We start from the raw sequence: 17,828 nt of genomic DNA, 5'->3' as shown, positions 1-17,828 counted from the left end.
CGAGCCCCAGTGATGGGCAGCGCAGAGATGGGGGAGGACGTGGAGCCTAAAGTTGGTATACTCTGCACCTTGCACAGTGAAGGTCGCGACACAGTACCCCTGGATTTCCACTGCGTGGGATCCGGAAGCCAGGGAAATGTTCTGGGTCGCGGGTAGGATGGGGAGGGAGCAGCGCCTTACCTTATCTGGGTGTATGAAGCTGTCTGTGCTCCCGGAGTCGAAAAGGCAGGCCTTCATTTGTCCATTGATCCGGACGGTCACCGTGGACTTCGTGAGGTGGTGCAGCCGGGACTGGTCGAGTATGACGGAGGGGAGTGTTGGAAGGCGGTCGGTAGGCCGGTCGGAGGTGGCGGCGGCCAACGTACGGTCGGGTGGGCAGGGCTCCCAGGAAGCCGCGGAGTGGTCACAAGATGGCGGCCCCCGTGGGTCGCACGTGGCGGTGAGGTGTAAGATGGCATCCAAGATGGTGGCCCCCGTGGGTCGCACGTGTCGGCCGAAATTAAAGATGGCTACGCCCACGGGTCACACATGGCGGGTGGCACGGCAGCTGGGGATGGCCCCAACAGGCAGCAGGCAGTGCTGCTCGGCCTAGAAGGTTTAAGGGGGGGGGTCGGGCCTGGCAGGCTTTTGCTAAGTGTCCCTTCTTCCCACAGCTGTTACAGGTCGTGTTCCGTGCCGGGCAGCATTGCCGGGGGTGATTACTCTGGCCACAGAAGTAGCACTTCGGGCCTCCGGCGTTGGCGGGCCGCTGCGCGGCGTAGGCTTGCGTCGCACCTGGGTCGGTTGATGGCTGCGCCCACGAGGCCCACGAGGATGCCGCGCGGTCGGAGGTGTAGGCCCCCATGTTCTGGGAGGCCACCTCCAGTGAGTTGGAGAGTTGTACTGTCTCTGGGAGGCCGAGTGTCCCCCCTTCGAATAATCGTTGGCGGATATAGTTTGAGTGCATGCCCGCGACCTAGGCGTCCCTGATCAGCAGCTCCGCGTGCTGGATAGCCGATATCGCCCGGCAGTCACAGTTCCGGCAGAGGATGCGCAAGGCACACCGGAATTCCCCCAGTGATTCCCCAGGGCATTGGTGTCTCGTGGCGAGGAGGTGCCTAGCATATACCTGGTTAACGGATTTCATGTAATGTCCCTTTAGCCGCGTTATTGCCTCCGCATACGAGGGGGCGTCCCTGATGAGGTTAAAGACGATTAAGCTCACCCGTGCGTGGAGGACCTGCTTCTTCTGGAGGTCTGTGAAGTCTTCGTTGAAAGATGCGAGGTACGCCTCGAAGCAGCTTAGCCAGTGTTCAAAAGTCTCTGTAGCATCAGCTGCTTGTGGGTCCAGTTGCAAGCGATCAGGCTTGAGTGAGGAGTTCATCTTGAGTGAAGAGTTAATCTTTAGAAGTTTAGTGTATTAAATTGATACACCATCAATAATAGACGACGAGTGATAAACGTAACTGAGGCTTTAATACACTAAACAACAAGCCTCTTGCCTCTGGACCCGAACTGGGTCCGGAGGTGGATGCTTGCCCCTTTTATACAGAAGCCTGAGTCCCGAGCCACAGACGGAGCCAGACTGGACAAGCCTAGGCATGTACAGTGAATATAAGACAATAACGTGGTTTACCACAAATGGCCTTGCCAGCGACGTCCTCATCTCGTGAAAGAATAAAAGAATAATTGATACAAGACTGTCCATTTATTGTGAATGTTGGTTGAAAGCTCTGTCCCCTCCATTACATTTCCCATTCGACTTCAAAATTGCTGACTGACCTTCAGTGCTTGAAAATATTATAAATGTTATTAATTGTTCCAGAAAGGTAGAGACTGAGAGTTCAATCTATATATTTATTAAGGTACCTGTGCTTTTTATTTATCCAATGCAGCTGTGCTTTATAATTATTCAATAAGCAAATTATTGATTTTCCCAGGAGCCAATTGCAAATCAATTAATTCTCTATTTGCGGAGAGCTGGAAAAGACGGTACTGCTGGATACTAAATTGTGTCCTACTATTGTACCAGTTCTAACTTGATGCAGTTTTCTACTTTGTCTTAACTTTCCGAAACACTTCAAGGTTGTAAAAGCTCATTGAAAATGCAGGTATATAGACAAACCCATAAAACTGCTGGCAACGTTTAACAGTGAAACAATACTCCGGTTCCCCCTTTCTTAACACACAAATAGGGAAATATAGATTAAAGTTACACTTAAAGTTTTCGCTTATTCCTGACACCCACAAGTACAAATACAACTTACTAAACTGTCTCTATTTCCTAATAGTACATTTGTATAGGAAGCATCGTTCGCATTTCTCGCAGTGAAAGAAATAAGTGCTTGGATTTTATTGGGGCAGTTGTGATCCTGAAGATGGGCTGGGAAACCATGAAGCGGTGGAGGCAACCCCACCTTGGCAGTTTGGGTGTACCTGCCATATTTTATGCTCACCTTGTAACTAATGAGTTGCTGTTGGGATCTCTTTAAGGGATGCGAGCCTGCCTCTAAGAGCTGCCTCCCACAGAGAGGTTCTGACAGCTCTTCAGTCCCAGCAGCATCAGGAGATCAAGGCTGCCAAACAATATGGCGCCCCGAAGCCTGTCAACAGGAAGCCCCTCTACAAGCAGCTTCCCGATGCCCCAAAAAGGTTCTGATGGATAGCAGAGTGTTTTTCAGCGCTGTAGCCACCAAAGACACCCCACTAAATGCACCGTTCAGTGCATTTTGACTACAGTCCATTCAGTTGCATGTGTTGTTTACAGACTCTGGAATGCAAGATTACCGCCATCTTCTTTATCTACTATAAACTGTCTGCTTAAATACCTCTCCTCTGTCTCTTCAAGCCTCACGTCCAACAACAAGCGTGAGAAGCTTTTGGACTTCCTTGCCACTCAGATTGACCGATGCGCTGCCTCTGCCATTTTCCTCTAGCCCAACAAACCAATTTTTCTCTTAAGGTTCCCTCATGTTTCACTCTGAAATTGCATATTTCTCTAGTTTCATAGAAATAGAATCCCTACAGTGCAGAATGAGGCCATTCAACCCATTGAGTCTGCACCGACCCTCTGAAAGAGCACCCGGTCTAGATACACGCACCCCCAACCTATCTCTGTAACTCAGTAACCCCACCTAACCTTTGGACACTAATGGTAATTTATCATGGCGAATCCACCTAACCTGTACATCTTTGGATTGTGGGAGGAAACCGGAGCACCCGGAGGAAACCCATGCAGACACGGAGAGAATGTACAAACTCCGCACAGTCACCCAAGGCTGGAATTGAACCCGGGTCCCTGGCGCTGTGAGGCAGCTGTGCTATCCACTGTGCCTCCGAGTTATAGTTTCTCTTTAACTCTCTCCTCATGCCCTCTCTGAGCTCATCTTGTCCACGAGACTCATCTTATGCTCCCAAGATCCGATTCCAAACAAATAGCTAGCTTCCCAACTTTCCATCCTGGTTCATGATATGGTCTGTTCTTCTCGCTGCTGGTTCCATCCTTCTCCCAAACAAATGCTTAAGGCTGAACCAAACTGTTTGCATCCCTGGTGTCTTATTTGCTCTGAGATGAGTTTGCAACCACATTTACTGTTACAATCCCAGCTGATGTTACTAATGGACAAGTCTGATCCCAGGTTGAACCTGGCTTGATAGATCTTAACTTTTTATTTGTTTAGAGATGGAGATGAACAGTCACAAGACTGCCAATAAACCTTGAACAGAAGAATAAACCATTTATTAAACAAAGAAAAGGTTCATTATAATGCGCTACTCCTTCACCACAGCTATAACTTTACAGGTAAATACAGATTTACAAGGGTAACACAACGTACAAAATATAAATATAACTTGTACTCTAGTGTTCTTAGTAAGCACACAGTCCATATAAACCAATAGGCAAACTGTGGTCAAACACACCACACTCTGAAACCAAGTGCCACTTAACCTAACTTCTGCAGATTTCTCATTAATTCCCCCCAGACGCTTGTCATACTGTGAGCTGACTGATCTTGATGGAAATTTGTCTTTCACATGAGGGTTTCCAATCTCTGATCTCGAAGAACAAGCCTTGGAATCATCTCCCATGTAATGCTTTCTCTCGGATGCTTTTAGAAAGGATTCACCTCCAAGATTTCAACCTCTCAGTTCGATATTTCTCTGCCCTGGATCGCCACATGCATTCAAGCTTCCGCTCAATCACTCAGCTACTCCGTCATGGCAACAGGACTCCACTGCTTCACAGGCTGTATTAAGGTTACCAACCTTAGGGTCACCACGGATATCTGCCTTCTCATTAGCTGACTTTAAATCTGCTTTGTACAGCTGCCTTCTTAATTCGGAACCATTTCTCTGCTCCTTGCTTTAATTTTGCTGAACAAGGTTTTCCTCATATTCCTATTTTTAATTCCTTTGACTCAACTGTCGTCCTGGAACCTCCCTCTGTCCCATTCCCTAGTTTCTGGGACTTTCAGTTCTTTGGATTGGGACTTATGTCCCTGTGCATTGACCTGCCTGCTTTGGCATTGCCTTTGGAATGCTCCTTGTCTCTGGGTTATTTGGTTCAAACTGAAACTCAAGTGCTTCTATTTTTCGGTGTAGGCCTCTGGTTGTTAAGCAACAGTTTAATTTTTTTCTTAACCCCTATAATTGCTTTTACATTGTAAAACTTTGTTATAGTGCAGGCAAAGTTTAAAGTGAAACTAAACCAGCAGACTTTCAGGCACTTTGTTGAACTGAAATTATTCATTGGGGTGAATTCTCCACCTCCCCAGCCGCGTGTTTCTTGGTGGCGCACCGTTGTTGGCTAAGGGATTCTCCATTCCCGCCGCTGGCCAATGAGATTTCTCATGGTGGACACCCCATGCTACTGGGAAACCCCCGGGCGGGGGTGCACTGTTGGCGGAACGGCGAATCCCGCCGGGAAGAATTGCTCCACTATTTCTTACAATACAAATACAGAAACACAAATTAAGCTTACTTTAACTTATACCTTATTCCAAATACACACCATACAAATATAACAAAAGAGAAAATGCTGGAAAATCTCAGCAGGTCTGGCAGCATCTGTAGGGAGAGAAAAGAGCTAACGTTTCGAGTCCAATGACCTCTTTGACCAAGCTTTTTGTCATCTGTCCCCAAATCACCTTGTGCGACTTCATGCCAAATTTGTTTGTTAACACTCCTGTGAAGCTCTTAGAAATATTTTCTTGTATTGAAGTTCGGGGAAGCGGCGGCGTAATGGTATTGTCACTGGACTAGTAATTGACCCAGGGTGATGCTCTGGGGACCTGGATTCGAATCCCACCATGGCAGGTGGCGGAATTTGAATCTGGAATTAAAAGTCTAATAATGGCCATGAAACCATTGTCATTAAAAAAAACATCTGATTCACTGATGTAAGTTAGGGAAAGAAATCTGCCTACCTGGTTTGGCCAGTTCTCATGAACAAATATAAAAAGGTGCTATATAAATACAAGTAGTTATAAAATGTAGCACATCTACTTGTAATATTACTGATGGTCAGTTGAATATGTATTTTTATGGGGCAGGAGATTATACCATGTAATGTTCAGTTTTTCTTTCTGCTGCCCAAATGGAGCTGTGTTCTTGCAAGATGTAAAGTTATTATTATTAATTAAATACAGCTACAGGTCAATCTGAATTTAATTGCTGCTTTTAAGGTAGAAAATAACTTGTATCTCTGAGACTGTCGATCCATGTTGTACAATGCAGTGCTGTCGTAGATTTCCATCACCTAATTATGTCCAAGAGATTAGTCCTTCAGTCTGTGTGTGCAATCACTCAGATTCTATAGCCGTCTGTGCCTGATCTGTGAACAAGTCAGATTTCAGAAGCCTTTCTGCAGTATAATTTCTGATGCTTGTGTTTCAAATAACTCAATCACCGTCTGCCAATAAAGAAATGGCTTGACATATAGCAACTATGACAGTTTCTTATGCACTGCCATCTGAACTTCTTTAAAAAAAAACTTTTATGCTGAATTAACATAAAAGCAAAAGTACATTTAAGACTTGAACAAAAAAGGGGCAGCACGATAACGCAGTGGTTAGCACCACCTCACGGCACCGAGGATCCGGGTTTGATCCCGGCCCCGGGTCACTATCCATGTGGAGTTTGCATATTCTCCCCGTGTCTGCGTGGGTCTCATTTCCACAACCCAAAGATGTGCAGGCTAGGTGGATTGGCCACGCTAAATTGCCCCTTTGTTGGAAAAAAAGAATTGGGTACTTTAAGTTTAAAAAAAGACTTGAACAGAACTTCTCCATTGTATCTTCTAGTTCTTCAACAACTACCAGCTCCCCAAATGACCTTCCACACTTCAGTGGGCACCAAATTGAATACACTGATATGGAGAACCTCTACTTATGTGCAGATCTGCTGCAAAACAGTTTGGAGTCATTACACCTGAGACTTAATAGTTCACCTGAGTTGAGGAGATCTTGATTATCCACCTGTGTCACAAGTTATAGCTACAAAATAGAAGCAGCTACCAACTGAAGAAGTATGCCAGGGTGTTGCACACAGACTCAGGTTTACTAATATTCTGACAACAATTCAATGAAATCAAATGTAATAGAAGCAAGGAACTTGAACTTTTGAAACATGCTTTGTATCCTTCGTATCATCCCAAGTGTTTCATATCCAGTGTATCACTTTGAAGTGTAATGTAGGAAAGCATAACAATGCCATGTTAACAGAAAAGTAATTTTTAAGGGCCAATTTTTTTTTTTCTTCGATGAGTGCCAAAGGATCTTTCACATCCCTTGGAACAGGTAACATGTCATCTGAAGAAATGGCCTGCATTTTAATTAATAACACTGATGATACTGACAATATTCACCATGATTATGGGACAAATTGGACGGCAACTTCTGGCACCTGCATGTGCACATGAAATGTGGAAATCCAGAAGTTGCTGTCAGAGAGCTCCACTCCCCCACTAAAGATACCATAAAATGTTAGGGCTGGGGCATTCAACAATAAGTGAAGTGTTAACTGTGATAATTGTTAATTATTGCCAAACAACGTATCGGGACTAAAAGTTGTATTTTGTAAGCGAGGAGTCTCATGAAGTTACTCATGAAGATTTTAAAAGCAATTGATTGTTACTTTACTTTTTATCCCTGTCTTTTACCTTTCTTTGGTGATCCCATTTGTCTTCCCCAGCTCTTTTTTGCTTTGATCTCATTTATAATTACTGGTTTGGACTGTATGGTGAACACAGAAATGGCCTTTACATTGGCTGCCTCCTTTAAGATTGCATAGCAGTGGTCTTCAAAAACAATTGGAGTTGGGATCCCAAATGTACCCTGACTTCTAGAAATTTTTGATGTGCAACAGGTTTTACCTTGTATGTCTGAGTAAGTATTCCCCAAATTGATTGGTGAAGAACCTTGCTGTTTCTTGACTTGCTCACAGATGTCTGTAGAGGATACCATGCTGGATGAAACATTGGATTAGAGCAAGTCTCCAAACAAACACCTGAGAAAATGTTTGGCAGCTATCAGCGAGGTGAGAAGTAAGCCTTGTTGCTTTTCTGCTGACCTCAAAATCCAGACACTGTGCATCTGTTGCCATAGAGAATCACGCAAGGTTATAATACAGTCTTTAAATAGCCTTGAAGATCACAGAATGGGCACATTGGAATGCTTTTTGATTTGCATTCGAGGCATCTCATAATCCAGGATTTGCGTGCTGACAGAGGGAAGAGTGGTGATGACTCCACTGGTACATCACTGATGGGATGAGAATTTTAACCTAATTGCCAGGAAAGATATATTGACCTTGGATAGGGTACGGGGCAGATTGACCAGAATGACATCTGGTCCAGAAGAGTTAAGCTATGAGGAGAAGTGTTTTGGAAGATTAAAGGAGATGATAAGGTAGACAAGATAAAGTATTCATCTGGCAGGTCCAGAACAGGGAGGAATACCGATAAAGTTAGAACTAAGCCATTCAGGAATGATGCCTGGAAGCACTTCTTTACACCAAGGCCAGTGGAACTCACTTCCATAAAAGCTGTTGAGGCTATGTCAAGTGAAAATCTAAAACTGGAGTGGATAGATTTTTGTTAGGTAAGCGTGTTAAGGATTCCACAACTCAGATAGGTAGAAGGAATTATGATACAGGTTAGACCAACCTGAAATTATGAGATCAACCATAATCTATTAGAATAACAGAACAAGCTCAAAGTGCTGAATGGCCTAGTCTTGATCCTGTGTCTCAGTCAGAGGATCGTTTTTTATAGTTAATGAGACAGAACATTTTATATTTCTGGGAGATGTAAAACAAATGATTAATGCTGGCAAAACTCTCAGCCGGAGCCACAGAGAAACAGAGTTAATGTTTCAGGATGATTACCTTTTACCAGACCTATTGGGCACGATTCTGAGCTCCTAGGATGGGAGGAAGGTGAGCTGGATCTCAATATAGAGCTGTCTGCCAACTTGCTCGTTTCTTGTCGGCGTTCCTCCCACTCGCAAGTTTCAACAGTACAGATGATCGGAGGCCCTGGCAACCCACGTGACATTGCATTGGGGCTAAAAAAGGTAGTTAACAAGTTTGTTGAGGTCTAGTTTGGGATTTTGAGTGGGGCGGACAGGTTCAATGCTGGCTCGGGGCAGACCAAGTGCACAGAAGCAGCAACACAGCAGAAAGCCAGTTATGACCCCATTATCAACTTGAGTGGACCCAAAACAGGAGCATGGCTGAGAGGAACACTGAGCCAATGACACACAGGTGCCATCAGATATGTATATGTTGCGGGGAGAGTGGATTGCATGCAATCAGGTATTGTATGGAGTAATCGCCATATCTTGGAGCGTAAGAAAAAGGTTAAAACTTTAAAGACATAATACAGAGTCCAGCTGAACACAAAGAAGGCAATAACTGGCAATGGGAGCATGAATTTCAGTTGTAGAGTTTAGTGGTGTTGGAGAGGCAGCGCCCTGGGCTCAAGGAGGTCAAAGGAGGGGGATGAGGGACAGGAAGAAGATGGAAGCCATATTCTCAGCATGGGCTCTACAGCTGAAAATGGAGCTATCTGCACATGTGGGAGAACAGGAGATTGCACCTATCCAGGCAGATGGTCACTAAGATTTGTGCTCTCGTCGTGGGAAGTCTCACTTCGGAAATGCTAATGTCACTATGGTATTGACCTTCTTTGCTTGACTCTCTGTGGCCATGGTGGCATCTCACCAATGACTGCCAAACCCTCGCATCTCTATGGTTACTGATGTCATATTTGCGAGAACTGGGCAGTACATTCAATTCCAGACAAATGTGGCCTCACCATCAGAGAGCAGTGGGTTTCGCCTGAGTTGCTCATTTACCCAGGTACAGCGCATGTTTTTGATTGCATTCATGTGGCCATCAAAACATTCACTTCACTGGATAGCCAGTCAGGTTCATCAATAGAAAGGACATCCACTCGCTCAAAGTTCAGCTGATTTGTGACCACTACAAGAGTCTCCTATATCTGCTTGCTTGCTTTCCTCACATTTGCTACAACTCCTTCATCCTCAGGCAGTGATGGTTGCCGCAGCTCTTACACTCCACCTCCTGCCACAAGTGGTTGGATTCCAGGATGCGAGACATATCCCATGAAAAGATGGCCATCCCTACAGTAGACCCCTAGATGGAGGCACAAAAAAATTCTGTAACTGATGCCAATTGCTCACTAGGACAACCAGCCAGGCCATTGGGCGTCTGAAGATGTCTTTCCATTTCCTGGACTGGTTGGGTGACACCCTGTAGTACACTCTTTCAAGGGTTTTGTGCATTGAGGTGATCTGTTGCATTCTCCATAAAAGGCCCTCTAGCGATGTGTAAACCTTGAAGAACATGATGCCTTCATTGGTGGAAGGAGAGTTGGAAGATGCAGAATGATGCTAGCACCCCATGAGGGGTTGTACCTTCATCCTCCTTGATGACTACCTCAGCCCTTGGATGGCTACTACATGTGCCCACCAGTTAGGGCTCAAATATGGCCACTACAAGCATTTCTGAACCACCTGTGTCACTGACCAGTACGACAGGATTACTGCCAAATGGTTCTCCATGAGGTTGGCCACTTTCTGATTGGAGGAATTCAAAGTCCAGAGACATGGTGATGATATGGAAATGAGGCACTCCATTCCCGTCGGCACCCCTTCTTGGTCATTATGAACTCTCTTCTCCTGAAAGGAAACAAGACGAAGGGGATGAGGCATGGTTGGCCACGGTGTCCTATACCAATGGTACATAGGAAACTGAACGTATCGGTGCTAGCAGGTTCTCTGCGATGTCAGGGCTTTGAGCCTTGCTGAGGGTTAGTAAGTATCGCAAGTGGGGGCTTGTCCTGGGCTCCAGCCTTTGTTCGCCCATCACTGCTGCATCCATTCTTTCAGTCAAATGGCAGCCACAATCATGTTCAGCCAAGCCTCCTTTTCTGCTCTCGCGATTGCTAATTGGCTGCCCAACCTTTCCTCTAGCCAATTAACAGCCCTCTGCTGCGAAAATCAAGTGAGGTGTCCCCTTCCCCTGCTCCCCCAGCTCCTCAGGCAGTTTCAGAACCCTCAAACAGTTTGAACTTTGGTTTTCTGCCCACAGAAGGAGAATCAGGCCCTTCATCTTTCATCAGTTCATCAGGGCTGCAGACCTGTTGAGTATTTTCACTATTTTCTGCTTTTATTTCAGACTTCCAGCATCCAGAGTATTTTTGCTTTTCTGCTAAAATCTCAAGACACCTCTCCTGTTTCCTCGCTGTTTGAAAGTCTTCTGTGGAAAAAATTAATGTTTTGCTTTCGGTTTCCTCGACAAATTGATGATGAAGTTGGTATTTTCAAACTTGGCTTAATTGGATGATCGGCATTTCTGTTCTCATTGTACCCAAGCAGTTCTTAATTCTTTGACCTATTTGGCTTGCGATTTGGAGCACTAAATTGTCTTCCCTCTCCATCAAATCTTGTTTCTGGAAGAGCTGCTTGATCCTCGGATTAAAATGGTAAAAACCCATGTAATGAATTGATTTCAGTAATATCAACATTCTCTTCCTCTAATCCTAGCAAATAAATGGATTTCATGTAAAATAAATCTCTTAGTTAAGTTAATCCATCTTTCATTTTCTTTTCAGTATGCGCAACACAATGAGAGCAACACAACAAAAAAATATTCTGAATGTAACTTCATTGATCAGTATTGACTATTTTCACATTATTTGAAATTGTAACCATTGTTATAGCTGCAGAAAGCAGAGAATGAGCTGAACATGGAAGAGATGTAATTAAATATGATTTGTATCAGTGAAGACAATTAAAGTCCATCCTCTAGACCACAATGGTCGTTTTCAAAAATGTGTTAATTACAATAGTGTGTTAATTATAATACAGATCTTAACTTTGACTAAACTTTTAGTGTTGTCAACATGAAATATTTTTTGTGATGCCAAAGAATCTTGCTAACTGTTCCACCCTAGCAATCTCATTTGCAAACATTTCTTGTGGACTGATAGTGTTCAAAGACAAGCAGGTTAGGTGGATTGGCCATGATAAATTGCCCTTGGTGACCAAAAGAAAAGGTTAGGAGGGGTTATTGGGTTACGGGGATAGGGTGGAAGCGAGGTCTTAAGTGGGTCGATGCAGACTCGATGGGCCGAATGGCCTCCTTCTGCACTGTATGTTCTATAAATGTGGCTTTGTAACAAGTGTAACTTGATGGCATGATAATATCATGGTCATGAATAAAACAGATACATAAAAGTTAACTAATGTTTTAAGTGCTCCATATGTCAGGAATAATGAGGAGACTGTGCAGCTGTCATAGAGAGCTAAGTCATAGGTTTAACCTACACTGTAGTCACACATGTAACTGTTTTCTTCAGCAGTCAGCTTCAAGAGAAGGATATTTAATCGGAAACTGTTGAGACTTAGCAAACAATTTAAGATATATTTCATGACTAGTTCATCTTTGGGTTTCCTGAGCATATCTTACGTGCCACTAACTATATTTGGCTTCCAGGTTGAAATTAAGGAATAAGTAAGCATTGAATATTGGAACTGTTTGTTTTGACCATATTGGCGTGTTTTCATAAGCCTATTTCCATGATTTACAAAGTAACAAGTCATTAGAAACGCACTTGAAATGAGTAGAATGGCTTAGATTAACATAACATGTGGGGTGGGATAAAACAAAATGCGAACAAAGTCCCATAGTGAGCGCATTTAGACACGCCAAAAAACACGATGCTATAAAACGGGACACCGGTTAGATAGGGACCCTCAGCAGGGAACGCGCAGCCGAGGCTGCACATAGCCCTTTCTGGTACACTGAAGAGCTCGGTGCGCCAGGTTTAAATGGATGGGATTTGCATCGCAACGCCTAGCGACATCACGTTAGATGTCGCGAGGCGTTGTGAGCCGGCTAGGGGCCGGGTGCGGGGCCTCCCAGCTTTTATCGGCCAAGCTGCGCCACGGCATGCTGCTATTTGGGCGCAGCATGGCCGCTCGATCGCGCGAATGATCAATTGGATTACAAATTTGGGCTGTATTTGTCCAGTTGGAAAGGTCGGCAAGCATTTCAAATTAGGTATTTAAACCCACAAAATTGATTTCAATATTTTGCATCTGTCACTAGTTAATCAAATTATACGTTGTCATTTGCAGTTATCTTTATTATTGGAAGTTGGTTTTGGAGGAGCTTTGGTCTACATTGACCCTTGCGATTCTTCACCCCAAAAGGAAAAGATTGGTGATGAAACGTTTTGGATTTCTTTGAACCCTGGAGGAGATCCATCCACACCAGGATACCCTAGTGTTGGTGAGTCAAAGAGAGCTCCTGATATTTTTTATTGACTAGAGAGGAAAATGGTTTAGTGGCCATCTTTTTGGCAAATACTGTGATTGTCTACACTTAATAGGTTCTGTATGAGTTGATGCCTGGGTCCTGCAAGTTGTAAAAAGCCCCAGAAGCAATGAAAACAACAGCATCTGAGTGATAACAAGTCACTTGTAACAACAGGTCATTTACCTTAGTACCAACTGCTGGAAGAAAATGAAAGAATCAAATGTGACGTGAGCTAAAAACATTTTCACACGAGTGGTTCGATTCCAAAATGCACTCCCTGGAGGTCCTGGAACCTGGCGGCAGGTTCAGTCGATGCATTCAAAAGGGCATTAGATGATAACTTGAATGGAAATGATGTGCCGTGATATGGCAAAACACAGGGGAATGGCACTAAGTTTGGACAGCCAATGCAGAAACAATAGGCCAAATGGCTTCCTTCTACACCGTAGCAATTCTGCAAGAAAAAAGATCATTGCCAGTAATTTATACGTTTTCTGATCAGTGCACACTTTTGCTCCTGATAGAGGAAATTAACATTTTGTCAGCACTGAGGAATTGAATTTTTTTTACGATTGTGCTATTCCATGTCAGCAGCAGGCTCGGTCTGAAGTGAAAGGTTTTCTGCTTAAACTCTATTGTGATAGTACTAATGTCACCTTTAAAACAGAAACCATGTTGAATCATTTTGACATTCCCATCCCCCTCACTGAGTTCCTGAGTAATACTGTTTAGTGGCAATTATTGCTAAATTATGTAGTTTTATGTTATGTACTTGTAAATGGCCGGAACTGACTCTCCAACCTATTTAACTTCGAATGCTACTCATTCAGTCTAAATTGCTTTTGAATCATATTCCCAACTGTGAAACAAACGCCACTGTGTGCTCCTGAATAATTGTATTGCATATTTTATTATTTGAATCATCAACTATTTCCACACATACAATGTAGAATATGGGCTGGCTTCTCCGCTGCCCAATGCTGGCAGAGAGATCCGTGATTGGGCAAAGAATTAGGCATTGTCAATCCCGTGCTCCTCCCCTGTTGGTAGAGGCATCAAGGTTTACGCCCCGTGCCAACAGAAGGATGTAAATAAGTTAAATGGATCCATTTCTACCCTATTAACGGGCTGGAGTCCGGATTCTCTGCACTTGCGTGATTCTGCAATCCTCTGGGCCAGGATTCACGTGGGCATATATTGGTGCAGGTATTTGTAAGCGTGGCCCTAAAGCAGTGGAACTCGAGTTGGGTCAAGGGCGTAAGTCTTTAAGGTGGATGCTCCCAAAATTAATTGGAGGACCTCCCTCCCACCCCCACAATACAAATCAGGCCCCCCCATAACAAACACTTCTCTCATAAGAAACCTTCCCTCATAACAGAGATTCCCCCATATCAGAGACTCTTGCCTGGAAGCCAGAGAGCAGTCTGGACAGAAACAGTGAAGTGATCACTGCTTTAGCTACCTCAGGCAGAGAAAGCAGCAGTTGTAAATTCGTAGAAAGTGAAAATCACATCTACAAGTTTTAAATCCCCTCAGATCCTTTAATCTGCAAGTCTGCAAGACTTTTCTTCACATCAATGAGAAATTGCTTTTACTAGGCTGTGATCGACAGCTTCCAGACAACCAGATATCTGGATTGTTTAATTTTGTTTCCCTTCACACTTCAATGGATCTCAAGTTCCCTGCTGTGAAACTAACAGCGATGTATAATTTTATTTAAAAAAATATTTCAATCAAGAAATTTTCATATAAACAAACAAAAACAGAAGAACAACCATGCAACATTGTAAACAACCAACACCCATTCCCCCCTGCTCCTCATTTCCCAATACCCCCCTTCCTGTCTTCCCCATTCCCTCCCAATCCTCCTCCTTTTGCTGACCCCTCAAATCTCCTTAAAGAAATCAATAAACAGCTTCCATCTCCGAGTGACCCCATTGACCGACCCCCTTAAGACAAACATAACCTTCTCCAGCCTCCGGAATTCCGCCAGGTCGCTCACCTACATTCCCGCTTTTGGCAGTTTTGAGTCCCGTTTTTTGATTTAAAATCTTTCTGTTAACATCGAATTGGATGTTTTTGGGCTTTAGAGCAAAGTACAAATAAACTCAGGATCCATTGAGCATTATTAAATGGTCCTCCAGCATAATACATTTTCACACCTTGTGTTAATCAGCAGAGCCTCATTCATGGATATCAACAATGATTGGCCAACAAAGGAAGCCTTGTAATAAAGAGTTTGCAGTGACAGAGGCCTTAGCAGTAGATAGTGTCATGAACCTGCCTGGAGATAGCTGTAGACAGTATTCAAATCAGCCTCCATTGGTATGCGTCTCACAGTAACAAGTTTAGAATGGCAGTTTAGATAAAGTATGAATAGCATGGAAGAGGAACAGGACATAGATGACTAGGAAGGCACCTGAGATATACATATGTTACCGTACAGTCAAGGAAGTTGAGAGGGGAAGACAGCTAAATACACAGAAGGCATAATTAAAGAACAACAAAGGCATAATTTTCCACACCCTGAAAAATCAGGAAAGGCAATTACCATCTAGCAATCTAGAAAGCGGTCAGGCCAGTTTCCAGCTACCAAGCCTGAAGTCCAAGTTTACAGCAAACAAACTTCTGAATCCTAGAGTCAAGGCAGTGCAATAAACCTCCATAACAGCAGTTTTAAAATATCTTTGCTGGACCAGGGAAAAAACGGTTTCCAATTTTAGTATCATCCCTGTATTGTGTGGTACTATAGCTGGTTATTCAATTTGGATTAAATTTGTGCAACCATGGAAGTCTTACAGAGCCTGGGTATTGTTGAGATATTCTGTAATAAGGGGTACGTTCTGTAGAAACTATGTGTTGAATAGTTCATACATCTTAAATTGGGTGAGAGTAGTGTAGTCCAGTTTGTTTGTATATGTCTTTTCTTAATAATTGTTACACGACGACTGGGCTATTTACTCTCACTAGGTTTTGCTTGTCTCCTCATACCAAAGCAAAACTATGCACTCCCATGAACCCGTGTTCCAAGTTGGGATATGCTTGCAGATAACATCAGCATGACAGTAGGTTATTAGAGAAATGGACAAATATGCAGAAAGGAAAGTAGACTCTCATTCTGATGGAAAGGAACCGGGCTTGGTAACTTAATTCAGGTCGAATAGAATAGCAAGATTGTTCACTGACTTGTTGAGCTTAAGAGAAGATGCCAGACCTGTACCATTCCTTGATTAGTCCACATTAGAAATACAGTGTCCACTTTTTTGCTGCCCTATTTTAGAAAAAATACTGAAGCCAAGGGAAGTGGGTGAAAGAGACTTCTTGGGATAAGAGGTTTTATTCTTAAGAAGAGATTAAAGAAACTGATGTTCTTATTAGAGCTTAAAAAGTTTACAAGGAGATCTTATCAAGATTTTCAAATTATGAAGGGTTTTGATGAGGTGAGCAGGAAAATCCATTTTCACTGGATGGTGAGTTGGCAATTCGAGAGTAGAAGTTTATGGTCATCATTGACCGAAAGATGGGAAGAATTTACAGTATGGAAATTTGTTAGGACATAGCATGTCTTAATAGAAACAATATCAAATCTAGAATTTCTAATAGCTTTTAAAAGAAACATGTAAAAGGTATGTGGCCTGGGTCACTGTCCGTGTGGAGTTTGCACATTCTCCCCGTGTCTGCGTGGATCTTACCCACAAAACCCATAGATGTGCAGGGTAGATGAATTGGCCACGCTAAATTGCCCCTTAATTGGAAAAAAACAGAATTGGGTACTCTAAATTTTTTTAAAAATAGAAGGTATGGGGAAAGAGCAAGCGATTGGGACTAGTTAGATAACTCTCTCCGAATACTAGTGCAAGTACAATGGACCAAATTGTTTCCGACTGTGCTGCAAAGATCTATGAATATATTATTCTAAATTTCCAGACTACAAAAGCATGATGAGTACCCACAGCTATAGAATAACTTCTTGCAACAACTTACTTGTGCAAGTACTTATTCAACCATGAAATGCTCAGACTTGCCAGAAATGTATAAGCTATAAAAATGTTTATCTTTATTAATTTCTGTCTATGTTTATGAACATGATACTAAAAAATACACTTGGTTTAGAATTAGTCCTGCAATTATAGTGTAGGTGTAATATATAATAACCTCAGGTACATACAAGTTCCTTTTTCTTCAACATAATCACCCATGTAAACAAAACTACAATGAGTTAGTTTGTCAGTCATCCGAATGCATGTGTGAGACAGACATGGATTTTTGCACAATGTTATCAACACTTCAGCTTTTTCAATAGACTTCATTTAACAGCATTCAAAACAGATAATTTTGGTTGTGTGGAAAGCTTCTAACAGTTAAAATCTCTCCTACAGAACATCAAGTAGTTCACTTGAAAAATGACGAATCAGAGCCTCATTGTTGCAACGTTTCAAGTAATTTAGTTCTAATTACTTTGGTACCTTCAACTTTCAACCCCTGTGTTTTAATGCACAACATGGTATGCTTCCCTTTTTTAAAATGTTGCAGTAATTTTCTATTGACCCTTTCCAAGGTTAGAGATTGCTTACTTTCCAGCTTTGGTAGGCACTGCATTTTATTTGGTGGCAATTCACAGCATTTGTTTCGGTTCTCCCTTGTTGCTTTGTGTTCTTTATCTTGATCTGAACATTTTATGAACTGTTGCAGTCTTCCTAGATCTCATTAACTTTATCTCCTCACATATTATGGAAGTATTTCATTCCTTCTCAGAAATAATTTATTTACAGGCCAGCACAGAGGCCCGTTTGATCCCGGCTCCGGGTCACTGTCTGTGTGGAGTTTGCACATTTTCCTCGTGTCTGCGTGGGTCTCACCCCCACAATCTGAAGATGTGCAGGGTAGGGATATTGGCCATGCTATATTGTCCCTTAATTGGAAAATAAAATGGGTACTCTAAATTATAAGAGAAATAATTTATTTGCATTTTAAAAACGTGTACCTGACCAGTTAACAGGGAA

At 43.0% G+C, this 17,828-nt stretch overlaps 1 protein-coding gene across 5 annotated transcripts in view; it reads left to right on the top strand.

The window, feature by feature from the left end:
* The window catches only part of LOC140389824 (inactive N-acetylated-alpha-linked acidic dipeptidase-like protein 2), a 1,491,575-nt gene that overhangs the window by 766,179 nt on the left and 707,568 nt on the right, over positions 1 to 17,828 (top strand). For all 5 annotated transcript variants that reach the window (XM_072474375.1, XM_072474373.1, XM_072474374.1 and 2 more), the window contains one exon: positions 12,645 to 12,798. In XM_072474375.1, the coding sequence (XP_072330476.1) occupies positions 12,645 to 12,798 (154 nt within the window). The remainder of the gene's footprint in view (positions 1 to 12,644; positions 12,799 to 17,828) is intronic.

Source organism: Scyliorhinus torazame, chromosome 14, assembly GCF_047496885.1.
Source record: "Scyliorhinus torazame isolate Kashiwa2021f chromosome 14, sScyTor2.1, whole genome shotgun sequence".
NCBI classification, from domain to species: domain Eukaryota; kingdom Metazoa; phylum Chordata; class Chondrichthyes; order Carcharhiniformes; family Scyliorhinidae; genus Scyliorhinus; species Scyliorhinus torazame.
The sequence above is the reverse complement of the archived record's forward strand: the minus strand, read 5'-3'. Positions and strand labels throughout refer to the sequence as shown.